The sequence below is a fragment of the Leucopleurus acutus genome, assembly GCF_964270905.1.
Source record: "Leucopleurus acutus genome assembly, chromosome: 8".
Taxonomy (NCBI): Eukaryota; Metazoa; Chordata; class Mammalia; order Artiodactyla; family Delphinidae; genus Leucopleurus; species Leucopleurus acutus.
The window spans coordinates 71,806,332-71,820,504 of NC_139151.1; the positions used below are offsets into that span (position 1 = coordinate 71,806,332).

General features: G+C 44.7%; 1 protein-coding gene across 1 annotated transcript in view; it reads right to left on the minus strand.

Annotated features, from left to right (window-relative positions):
* The window catches only part of SERGEF (secretion regulating guanine nucleotide exchange factor), a gene marked incomplete at its 3' end in the record, with an annotated part of 218,942 nt that extends 208,936 nt beyond the window's left edge, over window positions 1–10,006 (minus strand). The window contains exons 1-4 of the mRNA XM_082845349.1: window positions 9,937–10,006; window positions 6,305–6,440; window positions 4,955–5,110; window positions 3,886–3,980 (exon numbers count right to left, since the gene is read on the minus strand). Coding sequence (XP_082701475.1) covers window positions 3,886–3,980; window positions 4,955–5,110; window positions 6,305–6,440; window positions 9,937–9,996 — 447 coding nt within the window. The 5' untranslated portion in view covers window positions 9,997–10,006. The remainder of the gene's footprint in view (window positions 1–3,885; window positions 3,981–4,954; window positions 5,111–6,304; window positions 6,441–9,936) is intronic.
* Between the last annotated feature and the right edge of the window lie 4,167 nt (window positions 10,007–14,173).

Here is a 14,173-nt window from a genome sequence, read left to right on the forward strand (position 1 = left end):
ATGGGCATGGCTGTGTTCCAATAAAACTTTATTTACCAAGGGTTCTAGTGTGCTGACCTCTGATCTAGTCTAATCCCCATTCAATGCTAGAAACCTGTCTACAACACCCCACCAAGTGGTCATACAACCCCTGTCAAATACCTACTTCCAGTGACATGGGCTCACCACCTCCCCAGGTGCCTGCTCATCTTTGCACGGTTCCATCTGTCTCCTTCGGTGGAACCAAACCTATCTGCCTACTGCTTCTGACAAGGCTTCCCAAACATTTGAAGACAGTTGTCATGTCCTAAGATACCTTGTGGTTCCCAAATTCTTTAAGACTTCGCCCTTCAAGATGTGCAGCTTAATTCCCCTCCCTTTCACTGTGGGCTGGACTTAGTGACTTGCTTCTAATGAATAGGATAAGGAAGTGATAAGTGGCTCCGAGACTAGCTGATGAAAGGCATTGAGGCTTCTTGTTTGACCAGCCTGCCTGCCTCCCTCCCTCCCTCTCTCCCTCCCTCCTTCTCTCTCTCTCTCTCTCTCATCACTCTTCGGGGAAGTCAGACACCATGTCTAAACAGTCTTATAGAGAGGCCCATATGGCAAGGAACTAAAGCCTCCTGTCCATTAGAGAGTGTGGAAGTGGAACCAGCCCAGTTGAGCCTCCAGCAGACCTCATGCAGCCTGGCTGACATCTCAACTGCAAAGTCATGAGACCAGCTAAGCTGTTCCCAGATTCCTGACCCTCCAAAACTGTGAGATAATAAATGCTTGTTGCTTTAAGCTGCTGAATTTTGGGGTAACTTATTACACAGCTATAGATAACTAATACACATCTCTTCTTTAGCAAAAACATACCCAATTCCATCAGCCATCACCTAGTTTCAAATTCCCTCCCCCTCTTGGTTTCTCTCCCCTATGCTCTGGTTACTCAGTCTCTCTCTCTCTTAAGGGACTGTATATGCACCAATCACAGCCCCTATGGGACCTTACCATATTTGCTTATTTACAGATCCACAGTGTCTTTCTAAACTTTAGAGTCCTCAAGGGCAGGGTCTGAGTCTTATTCACCTCAGTGCCCAGGGCCTAAGAACCAAACCCACACCAGGACACAACATCCTAGATGCAGTGTGACCAGCACAAAGAAGGACAGAGCTCTGGCCTCCCTTCTTCTGGAGACTATATTTCTATCAATTCAGCCCACAATCACATTAGCTTTGTGGAAGATCAAATCTTACTGCTCATACAATTTGAATATACCACCCTAAAATTTTTTTTTTTTTCCTTTTCAAAGCTAACTGAAGGGCTTTACATGCGGAGTCACTCTCTTCAAACCAACTTACCTCAATTCCTTCTTCTCCATCCCCACTACTGCTGCTTTCATTTGGGGCAGGATCATCTCTCATCTGGATTATTAGCAAGAGTTTTCTGAGTAATCTTCCTTCAATCCACCCCCCACACTATCCCATGAGGCCCCTCTCTAACTCACTGTTCTTACCATTTATCAGACACTACCTCCCTGCCTGCCCGATCCCTACTGGCACTTCTACCACTTCCTTATATTCCAATCATACTAAACTGCTTGCAGTATCCCAAGCCCTCCTGTTTTATGCTCTATACCCTAGTTCACAAAGTTCCTTCTGTTTGTAATGTGCTTCTTTTGTACCTACTCTGCACATCCTTCTATCCCAAGCCAGGGAAATTTCTACTCAACTTTCAAGATTCAGCGTAAGTCTGTTCTCACCCCACCTTCCCCTAAAAAGAGTCCAGTACTCTCTTTCGAGGCTATACATGCATCTATCATAGTTCTAACATGGTAATGCATCTAGGTATTTCTGTATCTAACATGTACTACTAAACTACAGGCCCTCGAATGCTAGGATTGGGTCTTACTCACCTTTGTCCCCCCTGCCTAAATACAGCACCTACACACAATAGTTGCTATTAAATAAATGAATGAATTTCTCTTATACTTCACTTTGGCACATTCCTCCCATTGTTCTATAAGATACAGTGCGTCAAAATGTTTTTACCTTCTGATTCTGTCATCCAACATATTTAACCATTGCTCCTCTCTGTCTTCTTTAACCATGTGACTTAAGCTAAATTAATTATAACTTATACAGAGGTTCTTAAAAAGCTACCTATTTGCAACTAGAAGCTGTAGCACTTCTTACAACAGGGACTACAGAGTCTAGACTTCCATGCGTACCATGTGCTACAGACTCAGTGTCTGTGTTCTTAGGAAATGCATGTTGAGACCTAATCCCCAACACATAATAGTATTTGGAGGTGGGTCCTTTGGAAGGTGAGTAGGTCATGAGAGCGGAGCCCTTATGAATGGGATTAATGCCCTTATAAAAGAGACCCCAGAGAGCGCCTTTCCCCTTCTGGTGGCATGTAAGGACACAGAAAAAAGATGGCTGTCTATGAACCAGAAAGTGAGCCCTCACCAGATATCAAAAATGCCAGTGCCTTGATTTTGGACTTCCCACCCTCTGGAGCTGTGAAAATTAAATGTTTGCTGTTTAAGCCACCCAGTCTATAATATTTTTGTTAGAACAGCCCAAACCATGACCCCAAATAATACCCCACAATACCAGCAATTAGAATTCAGCAAAGTGATAGGAGCAGACCTAAGCTCTCTCCAGTGAAAACAGATCTCCCACTCTTAGTCACTGTTTAAGGAAATTAGATATGAGTGGAGCAGCTTAGGTGGTGAAACTCATTTTAGATTCCAGCATAATTCCTCTAAAAGTTCGCTTACAATATAATCTTCACAAAAATGTGTACATTTTAAGTATGATGCAGTGAAAAGAGCTCTGAACTAAAACCAGGAGTCCTATCTTACACTTGTGCTGTCCAATATGGTAGCCTCTAACTACACATGGCTGTTGAACACTTGAAATGTGACTAGACTGAATTGAGATATACTCTAAGTAAAACATGTACACCAGAAAAAACTCTACATATAAATGAAAGAATATAAAATATCTCATTAATAAAGTTTTATATTGGTGACATATAAAATGAAATAATAATAGTTTGGCTACATTATAGTAGTTTAAAAGTTGTTAAAATTAATTTTACCATGTCATACCATGACTTGGGTGAAACTTAAAAACATCATGTGAAGTAAAAGAAGCCATCCACAAAAGGCTACATATTGTACGATTCCATTTATGTGAAATGCCCAGAATAGGCAAATCCACAGATACAGATTAGCAGTCATCAGGGGGTGGGAGGGGAAAATGGGAGTTAACTGCTATTGCGTACGCAGTTTCTTTTGTGATAATGAAAATGGTCTAAAATTAGATGATGGTGGTAGCTGCACATCTCTGTGAGTATACTAAAAACCACTGAAACATACATTTTTAAGGGGTAAATTTTATGGTATACGACTTATATCTCAATAAAGCTGTTATTTTAAAAATTAATTCACCTTTTTTTTTTACTTTTTTAAATGGCACTGCTAGACACTTTTAAGTTACATATGTGGCTCACATGACATTCCCACTGGACAGTGCGGGCCTATGCCATCTGCCTCACTTAGTGTCTTTAGGCGAGTCAATTCCCACTGGACCTGTTTCTAACACAGTTTCCACTATGACGACTTTTAGAACTGTAAAATGTCATTAATGTCATTATAAGATATATTACTTTTATTGTTTTATTTCACAAAAAATTATAACATGTATGAGAGCTAACAGAGGCTTTTCACTCACAATATCCATCCCTCCAACCTAATTTTTCCCAGGAGAACCTGAGTTTTTCAACTTAAATTCTAACTACCCCATGGGTTTTCAGGGGCCCAGCCAGTCTTTTAGTCCAGGGAGGGATAACTGATACCTGGAGACACTTTCACAGTACACAGGCAAGCTCAATATTAGGGGCTGTCCTTACCTCAATGGCCTGGGGGACCACACATCTTCGAGGCCCATGAGGAATTCCTAATTGGCCAAAGGAATTGGATCCACATGATAGAACTTGACCATTTTCTGCAAAATAGAAATACTTGAATTGCAAATCTAAGAAGTAAGACATCTGTGACAAATGGGTAAATGCTGAAGGATGAGAAGAGCAAAAGGAATGAGAGGAGTGAGTGGGGCCCTGGGCTCCAGCACATTCAGTCCATACGCCCTGCTCTATCCCCCTAGGAACAAAAACAGTGGGCACTGGGCTAAGCGTTTCACACAGGCTATCCACTACACCACCTAATTAATGACAAGTTAGCTGTGGAGAATGCTTAGCCATGTACTTAGTGTTGGGATGGAGGATACTTATCTCCCACTTTTCATATTTCCATGAGATGGAATTTCCATAATTTTAATATACTCCAGGCCTTTCTCCCTGCCCTTCCCCATTCTCACTGCTTTCTAGGGAAGGATGGGTAACCTAGCCAGTTGGTGAGTTTGGGAGAAGGAACAGGACAGTATGGCTTTGGCACCTTCCTCTCAGGCACTCTGGGCTGACACATAGTAAGGGCTTCCCCTACGGGGGAGGCCTAGAGTTTGGGGAGTGGGTTTGGATCAGAGGAGTATTAGCAGAACCTCTTGGCCTGACAATTAACCTTGCCCTCCAATTTAGCCTTTATCAGCAAAAAGCTGATAATTTGATCTCTACCTGTCTGACTGCTCTGTGATTGTCTCACAATTGATCCCAAATGTGAGCAAGAAACAGAGTGTTACCTACTGACTCCCTACAACTCTGACACAGGCCCACACTAAGTACTTCATAAATGAGAGCTATTGTTTAGATTCTAATAATTACAGTCCAGATTTTCCAGCCCTATCTCCTTAACTGTTAAAACCCTCCTTGCAAAATGCACCCTGCAACTTTCCTTGACAACCAGAGAGAACACTTGTGTGTGTTTTTAAATACAACGAGGATTTCATTTAATCAGGGCCCAACATCATGCTCTTCTCACCCAAAGCCTTTGTGGTGATAAAGATTTACCTAGGAGTACACTCACCTGTAAGTATAATGGTAAAATCCCAGCCACAGGCCACCTGTTGGACGGGACATCCAAGGAGGGATTTGCAGGGGGTAAAGTACAGGACATCCTCGGTGTGACCAAGCCCCAGTTGCCCATCTTTGTTCAGGCCACAGACAAAAAGGCTTCCTTCATCTGCAAAATATAAAGGTTTTAGTGGTAGTGTGAACAGGGGAAATTACAACTGCTAAGATGAGCAAAAGGATTTCATTAATTATTTGGAGTCATGGACCCAACTAACTTTTTTCCCACCCAAGTTAATAAGCCATGCATGTTAATGTGTTCTGGACCAAATGGCACAAGTCCAAGGGGCTCCTATCTAACATCTAAATGGAAACTCCAAGTCCTACAGCAGTGGCCAATCAATTACCAAATTGAGCATCTGCCGTAACAATAAAAGCCAACGTTTATTCAGGATGCAGAATGTGCCAAGTACTCTTCTGAGGGCCTCAGGCGTGGGGCTGACTTATCCTTTAGGCACAGTGCCTGGGGCCCACCATACTTGTAGAAGCCCACAAAAATGTTTTAATCTAATTTTTTAATAAAAAAATATATGTAATAGGAATATATAATACTAAATCTAGCCTGGATTATATTAATCTTTATGTCAGTGCAGCTGTAAACATAATTTTAAATATTTCTTTATGGAAGGAGGTGTCCACAAAGGCAAAAGTGTCAAGGACTCATGAAAGTCATAATACAGCCCTGTTAACTCATTGTTTCTCATCATTATTATCACCATGTAACAGAGAGGCAACTGTGGCACAGAGAAATTAAGTAATCTGCCCAAGGCCACACAGTTAACAATTAAGAGAACCAGGATTTAAACCCACACGGTTTGATTCCAGAGTTCATGTTCTTAACCAGGATGCAATATGCCCTCCTTTGCAATATTATAGCGCTTGTAGCACTTATTAAGTACTATCCTAGGTACTCTGAGGGAAGATTATGGAAAATATAAAATTCTTGCTCTCAAGGAATATTCAACTTAACTGCCAAGACTTCTAACTCATATATGAAAGTTAAATATCAATCTACGGTATAAAATGTAATATATGTTGCAACTCGGCCACTACTTGTCTTGTAACCTTAAGCAATTTTCCTCTCTGAGGCTCATTTGGAGAGCGGGCGAGGGGAAAAGAGGGGTGGCCTTGATCTCTGAAATCCTTTCAGCTCTGACAATCTGCCATTCTCTGATGGTAGCGTGATTCCTTCACAAAAAAGTTGTCCTCTGCAAAATACAAAAGGTTGAAAGATAGTAATATAACACCCTAGGGGAGAATGTCTAAATAAGAAAATGAGAGAAAATATATTCTTGAAGGAAGTTACCTGTGACAACAGCAGAGTGACCCCCTCCTCCCGTGATCCTCTTGACACATCCAGGATTACAGAAGTCGCTCAGCTGCTGGGGCAAAAGCACATCTTCCTTGTGGCCAAGGCCAAGTTGCCCATAGCTATTTGCACCCTAGGGATAAAATAAGCCAAGGACGAAAAACTATGGGAACCCCAACTGTCAATTTGAATTTACCTGTCCCTATCTTTCTCACCCTCACGTTCCTCTCAGAGCTTATAACAGATGAGATTTCATAGACTCATTCTTAAGAAGTTGTTATGCGCAACCCACACTTGGACAGTGGCCCCATCCCCAGAACACCACGATTTCCATGTGAGAGGAGCTCTCAGCATCCACAACTCATCCAGTGATACTCTTCACCTTCCCCTTCCAATGCCCCAGCCTACATGTGTTGCCTTTAGGGGACAGCATAGGAGTTCCTTCTGATAAACGGTAATTATCTAGGGAAGCCACGGAAAGAAATAATCAAGAAAAATAGGAACGAAGTGGGTGGGAAATACGCTAGGACTAGTTCTTGTCCCTTCTCCCCACACCCTCACTGGGAAAACTGGCAATGACTTTCTGGAATCAAAGTTAGCTGAGGATTTTGTGCCCTCAAGCAAGGCACACCATTGTTATTTCATTTGAAACAGGTGAAAGAGGTTGGCAACAATCTCTAAGGGCCTTTCCAAGTACAATGTTTTGTCACTGTAAGATTCACGTGGTGAGATTCCTCTAAGGAAACAGATTTCCCCTTGATGGGCAATATGTCTGTTGTCGTTATTATATGATAAAGGTCCAGAATTCCTAATCTGGAACCCTTGCAGCCAGATGTACTTCAGACTCAGAATTTTATAGACTTTAGAAAAGTAATACAGTATATAAATCATATACACTGCTGCAAGGTCTGGGAGCAGCACCCCATAAGTAAAACAGTATTATTTCTGCAGTAAACAGTACAAATAGTGGGCAAAGACTATAAACAGTCTCATGTCAGGTCAGTTCTGGGTTTACAGAGCTTTTTGTATTCAAAATTGAAGATAAGGGATTATGGACCTGCAGGGAAAATCTTATTAAGATTCTGGAAATCCTTATAATTTCTCCAACCACCGACTGCTGGTTGGTTCTTGAGTAGTAAAATTTTTAAAATGTGTTTGTTTTTGAAGACACCTGAATGAAAAAAAGTGATTTAAAATAACTACCAAAAAATGCATACATATATACAAACTCCTGCCCCTTGTGGTCTATTCCACAGCCATCTGGGCTGCAAGGACTCCATGCTGGACGAGGGAGCCATGCAAGGACACAGGTCCCAGAGGCCCTCAGGGCAATATTAGCAACCAGCTACTGAGTGCTTCTCTGTGTGCTGGGCACTCCCCTTTAATTCCACAGGGTGGGGGGCATTATCATTCATTTCATAGATGAAGAAACTAAGGCTCAGAGAGAAGTAACTTCATGATGGCAGGAGCTTTGTTCTGCTCACTGCTGTTTCCCCCACACCTGAAATGGTGCTGGCCCAAAGAAGGTGTGCATATATTTTACAGTGAATTAATGTAAGACCCTATGAGTCCCTCAGGAAAGAGCAAATGAAAGACTTGCACGGTGTGAAGTGGAAAGCATGTGCAGAGGATTTCTCTGTTAGCCATGAGATTTCCATGGCTGCCCCATTACCAGGGCTACAGGTTGCTGAGCCAGCATTATGAGATTCAAACAATGGCACCAAATTTTTGTAATGCAGCAAGAGGCCCCAAATCCATGATAAAGCAAAACAAAAGGAAATTTTAATACAATCTGTTACAGCTGTATTTGCCTTCCTTACAAACACTCCAGACATGACACACACACACACACACACACACACACACACACACGCACACATCCAAAAAGGTAAATCCCCTTGTTATGAACTGAATTGTGTTCTGCTGAAATTCATTTGTTGAAACCCTAACGTCCAGTACCTCAGACTGTGACTGTTTTACGAGATATGGCCTTTAAAAAGGTAGTTAAGCTTCCATGAGGTCATAAGGATGGGACCCTAATCCAATATGACTGGTATCCTTATAAGAAGAAACACATGAATGCTCCCACCCACAGAAAAAGCCACATGAGGACACAGCAAGAAGGAGGCCATCTATAAGCCAAAGAGGCCCCAGATGAAACTAAACCTGCTGACACCTTGATCTTGGACTTCTACCCTCCAGAACTGCGAGAAAATAAATTTCCATTGTTTGAGCCTCCCAGTCTGTGGTATTTTGTTATGGCAGCCCAACAAACTAATACACCCCTCCACACAGATAATGCCTCAGGAAGAAAATACCAGCAAGCCTCCAAGCACAGCAACGAAGTTAGGTTCAACAGTATTTTTGCTTCAGTACTGACAAGGCCATATATGAAAGGCTTTTTCTGTCAGATGTTTCCTCTGTCTACACAGACCCCAGTCCCTGGCCTGGGATAAGCACCCACCCAGGCACACATTCAATCCCTAATTCCACCCCCAGCTCCAGTGCCACCCCAAAGACACAGCCAGACCACCTCGGGCCACACCACGCTCTCCCTTCTGCCGGTCTGCAGCAGTCTTGCACTCAATAAATGCTGCCTGGTACTGATAATCGCCATTTTGTAAATTAGTCTATACATACTGGTTGTAACAGCAGTAAAGGTCTTATTCTCTTCCCCCCACCGCCCCCAACACGAGAGCTGGAAGTCTTTCACTCTTTTGTTGTTCCCAAAAGACCAGCACATAGCTCGGCACACAACAGGTACTCATTCATCCATTAGTCAACAAATATGTACTGAGCACCTTACAATGTGCCAGGCACAAGCCAGGCACCACACAAGACATGCACGGCACCCACCCTCATGACGCCTACATTCTGGCCAAGGAGACCGACATTAACAAGTTATACGTTTCATTACAAGCATGTGCTATGAAGAACTACAAGACACTGTGTTTGTTCCCGTGCATCTGGTCGGCTTCCTGCCACACACTCCTGTGCACAGACTCTCCTCTCTTCCAGCCACGACACACAAAGATGACCCTGTCTCTCAATGCTCCCGTCAAACCGACACCAGCGCAGACTCCCACACCCTCCGGGCAGGCAAGACCCGGTCACAGCCGAGTATCAGTAACTATGCAGGGTCTCCGCCTTGTGCACGGCCCAACACCGCCGGCCCCACACCAAAGGCTGCTCCGGCCAGGCTGGGGTGGGGCTGGGGAAAGGCCTTCATCCTCCTGGCAATGGGAGGGTGAAGGGCACAGGTGGCCCCACGGGGCTCTGGGACGGGGAGATCCTCTCTCCACAGAGCCCTCCGCTCCGCCTCTCCCGGCGCTATCCGGGCCTGAAGTCTGTCGCGGACCCAGACGCTCTGTCCTGGAGGCAGGTTCTTCCCACTGCGCCGCCGCCCCTCCGGTCTGGACCCCACCAGCCAGAAGCCTTAAGTCACCCCATGAAAACCCTTCCCTCCCCTCCCTCTCCTCCTCAGCCCCCAGCCCAGGATCCTCCAACCCGGAGCGCCTCTCGGACCTCGGCTGCCTGGCCCCAGGACCGCCCACGCCGAGGCCGGGCGCTCCCAGCGTCTGTGCGCCCCTCAGTCCCAGCGGCCACGGCCCGGAGGCGGAGTCACGTACCCAGGCGAAGAGCTTGGCCGCAGCAGGGGCGGCTGCCGTGGCACTCGGCTCGCGCTCCATGCTGGAACGCTCCGACGGCACTTCCGGTGGCGGGGGGGGGGGTGGCTGGCGCGGGGGCGGGCTCTCAGGGGGAGGGGCGGGCACGAGGGAGGGATTGGTGACTGAGGTGTGGGGCAAGCGCGGGGGCGGAGCGGGGGCGGGGCCCGCCTGGGAAGAGGCTTGCCAAGGGACCGGCCGGCCTGGGGAGGGATTGGTGACTTGGGTGTGGGGCCGGCACTGGGAAGGGTCTGTGGTTGGAAGGGGGCCGCGCAGTGGGCGGGGCCGCGGACCGCTCCCTCTTGCTGCCGCTAACCTGGCGCCGGCGGGAGAGAATAAGTACCTCACGGAGCCCCCTCCCAGTCACCCAGTCCCGGCGCGCTCTGAGCGTCTACGCCCGCGGCCTCCGGTCTCGCTGGGACGCTCTGCCTCTCTTTCCCTCCTCCCCTCGAACTCCTTGTGTTGAGTGAAAATTCTATACGAGTGCACTACGCTCAAAAGTTCACAAAGCTCGCTCAGGTTAGAGTCCCACGACAGCCCAGCATGGCTGACAGGACGGGGATTGCATCACCCTTTGATGGGGAAGAACTTGAGCCTGGGAGGGGGTGGAAAGAGTCCTGACCCAGTGTCCTAGGGCGAACTGTCTTTGGGCCCGCTTTGGTGTGCAGTTTGCAAAATCGGAGGGAGCTTCCTGGTGGGCGAGTGTAGTGTCTTGCATCGTTGCCGTCGCCCTCAGCGCCTGGCACGGAGCGAGAACACACACCCCGACACAACTAAGGAGGCTGGTTCTCACTGACTCCTTCCCGGGGCGGCCTTCTAACCCTCAGCGCTCCCAGCATGGCCCTGGCCCGGATTCCGATCATCAAGGTAATAACTTGGATAATAACTGGATAATTTTCACCCACCAAAAATTTTCATATAAAATGGCTTTTATCAGACACCCTCATACACTACCGGTAGGAGCTAAATAAGCACAATTTTTCTGAAGGAAAATGTGGCAAAGCATATTAGGAATATGAAAATAGATACTTAGATATTTAGCTAGTAATTCCACTTCTATTCCTCTATCACAAGGAAAAAATGGAACTATGCACAAACCCTTAGACTGCAAGTTATTCATTATGGGGTTACATATAATAGTAAAGAACTTAGAAACTACCTTAAAATCCAAAATCAGATTGATTAAATTATATAGCCATGCAATTGAATACTAGGCTGCCATTAAAAACATGTTCTGGAAGATAATAAATAGGGAAATATTCATGATATGTCATTTATACCAATTTTACACACACACGCACACGCTGGGTGGTGGATTACAGGTCATTTTTATTTTCTTTTTTGTACTTTTTGAACATAACCCACATTTTCCAAGCCACACATTATCTGTGGGTACAGATGGGGTCACATTAAAGAAGATAATCCATATTCAGTAGTTCTTGACCCTTCTACTGACACAAGCCTCCAGTACTCATCACCGTTTATGCCTGGAGGCCCTGAGAAGTGTCTCCCTGAGCTCTTACAGTCCTTCCCATTCTTCCACTCCACCCACTCCTTGGTGTTTCTGCCTTAAGACCACTTAAGGGCAGCACCTCACCTTTACCTCTCCAGCCTGTGGCATCTTGAGAACAGGGAGGACCATGCTAATAAACATGCAAACTTTAGAAAGGCAAAGCAGCTCTTCATTCTCAAGAGAACTTGATGTGCAAAAACTATACTGTTTGCTGACTGTTTTATGAGTGGCCTTTTTTATTCTGACCATTTTTTTTTACATCTTTATTGGAGTATAATTGCTTTACAATGGTGTGTTAGTTTCTGCTTTATAACGAAGTGAATCAGTTATACATATACATATGTTCCCATATCTCATCCCTCTTGCCTGACCATTCCTTTTAAGCATGTGTGATAGTGTAAAAATGGGACCCTTCCCATCTCCATTTTGGCTAAGACCCTAAGGTATTAAGTGCCAATACCTCCCACATAATAAAGTGAGGTACAAAACCACCAAAGCAGAACCTGTGAATGAGGTGTCTAGAAATCAGTGTATGGCTCCCAGGCTATGAAAGAGGTTGGAGAGGCTGAGAGAGAATTCTGATAGGATGTGTGGCGGTAGTTATCAATGTGCTGTGAGTCTTGCCCATCTCGTGTCTAAGGAAAGGCAGGCGTCAGCAGGGCCACTAAGAGAGCTTGGCACGTATCCCTCCAGATTGGGGCCGGGCAGGTTGCTGTCCAGTTCGTGCTGAGAAATGTCCAATGGCTTGTGGCCAGATAACTGCTCTGAGAGTTCAGCAAAGAGATTGATGCTTTGGAGAGGTCTTTCATGCCCAGAGGTCTTTTATGTCTTTTTTAAGACAAAGAATGTCTGAGTATCTCCCATGTGAGTGTTTCCCAAGCATGAGCAAATTGGCCAGGGGATGGTTTTAGACCCAGTCCAAGGGAATTTCTGGAGAGCTGAAGGGACACCCACAGGAGCGTTGACTACTAGATTCCTAGAGGCTGAGCGGGATGAGTTCAACAGCCCAGTCAGAGAGGTGTGTTTACCCACATCAAGAGATCCCAAGAAATAAGAAGCGGGAAGGTGTTTCAAAACACCCACAGAGAATGAGTCAGCATTAAATACTTACCAAGTACAGAAAGCACATATGCCAACTCACAACAGTATCAGACCAAAAAGAACTTGCTACTCCTTACCTCTCCTCCCCACCACCATTCCCAAACCCTGGAGAGGCATCCTTGTGAGCAAGAAAAAAGGAGCGAGAAAATAAAGACACAAAGCACACCTCTTCCTTTCTCAGTTCTAGAGAAGAAGAAAAACTTTAACCTTAAAATCTAATGTTTTGAACTTTTACAGAACACTGGAATTTGAAAATACTGAAATGGGGGGGGGGCGTGGAGAGGGAGATTAGAAGCTAAGGACTTAGAGTGAGCAGAAAATTCAAGACAGGGACCTGAGATTTCATCCAAAGGGGCAAGAAGGAACTACCCAGAGTCAGTTTTCATAGAGAGAGGGTCTGGAAGGATACAGTTTTTTTCCAATTTCATCCCTTGAATATACATGCATCAATTTATATTAACTGTAACTTTAACTTACAGTTATATTATTATGTTATATCCCATAATACAATTCCTTGGAAGTGTTGAGATGGGTTGAAATGCAGCTACGATTTCACCTATGTACGTACCACTGACTAGCTCTTCCCATTAGCAGCTTGGTTGAGTTGCAGTTCTTGAATGGAGCTAGATTTAAATTGGTATCACTTTCAGGTGATTTGTCTCCCCATAAGAGGAAAATATAAAGTATTTCAAGTATACAGAGTATCTCTCTATACTATACAGGTTAGGAAACTTCTTCTTTTAGATGATCTTATTTGATCCTCTCAATATTACTGGTATGATAAGTATTGTTGGAATCGCTATTTTATAGATGAGAAAACTAAGGCTCAAAGAAGTTAAATGAGTTACTCCAAGGTCAGATTTCCACTTTAAATGAAGATTAGCTAGCTACAGACCAGTTCTCTCACCAAAAACAATTAGAAAAACTGGGGGAAAATATTTTTAAAATCTGTTTCAAGTCATCGGAGAGCTATCAAAGCAGCCAGAACTTGGAGGGCCAAGATCTAAAAGCTGAGAGATTATATTTGGCACTACTTTTCTGCTTGAAGCACTTGCTAATTAGCAAGCAGTGACTTGGAGGCTAAGAAACTGGGCTGAAAGCAGCAGCTGAGAAGCTGAGAAACTGAACAGTACTTTTAGCAATTTTATGGTGTCGGGAGGTGGGGTGGAATGAGAGTAAAGAAAAGTAGGAGTCCAGGGTCCCCAAGGAGAAGCCCTGGTACACACACGTAGCTTTCCTTTGAGATCCCTAAAGGGCTGCACCGTAAGAGTAGAGGTGAACTGGAAATAAACCAGCCCTCACAAAGACTGAAACGCAGCGTCAAGTTGGTTTAATCCCTGCTAGGACTAAAGTGAGCTTCCCCTGCCATTATATGCTATCTGCTCGACGCAAAAGTTAATTCCCTCTGAAGGAAGATAAAAATCATCCAGAAGCTATGGGGATCTCTGATTGGGAGATTAATGATTCTTTACATATGGCTAATGTTTCTTTTTACAAGTCCTCTCACAACGTAATTCTTACAATAACCCAGTAAATTAGATTTAGCTCACTTTACAGATGAGGAACATGAGACTGAGACTTTATCAA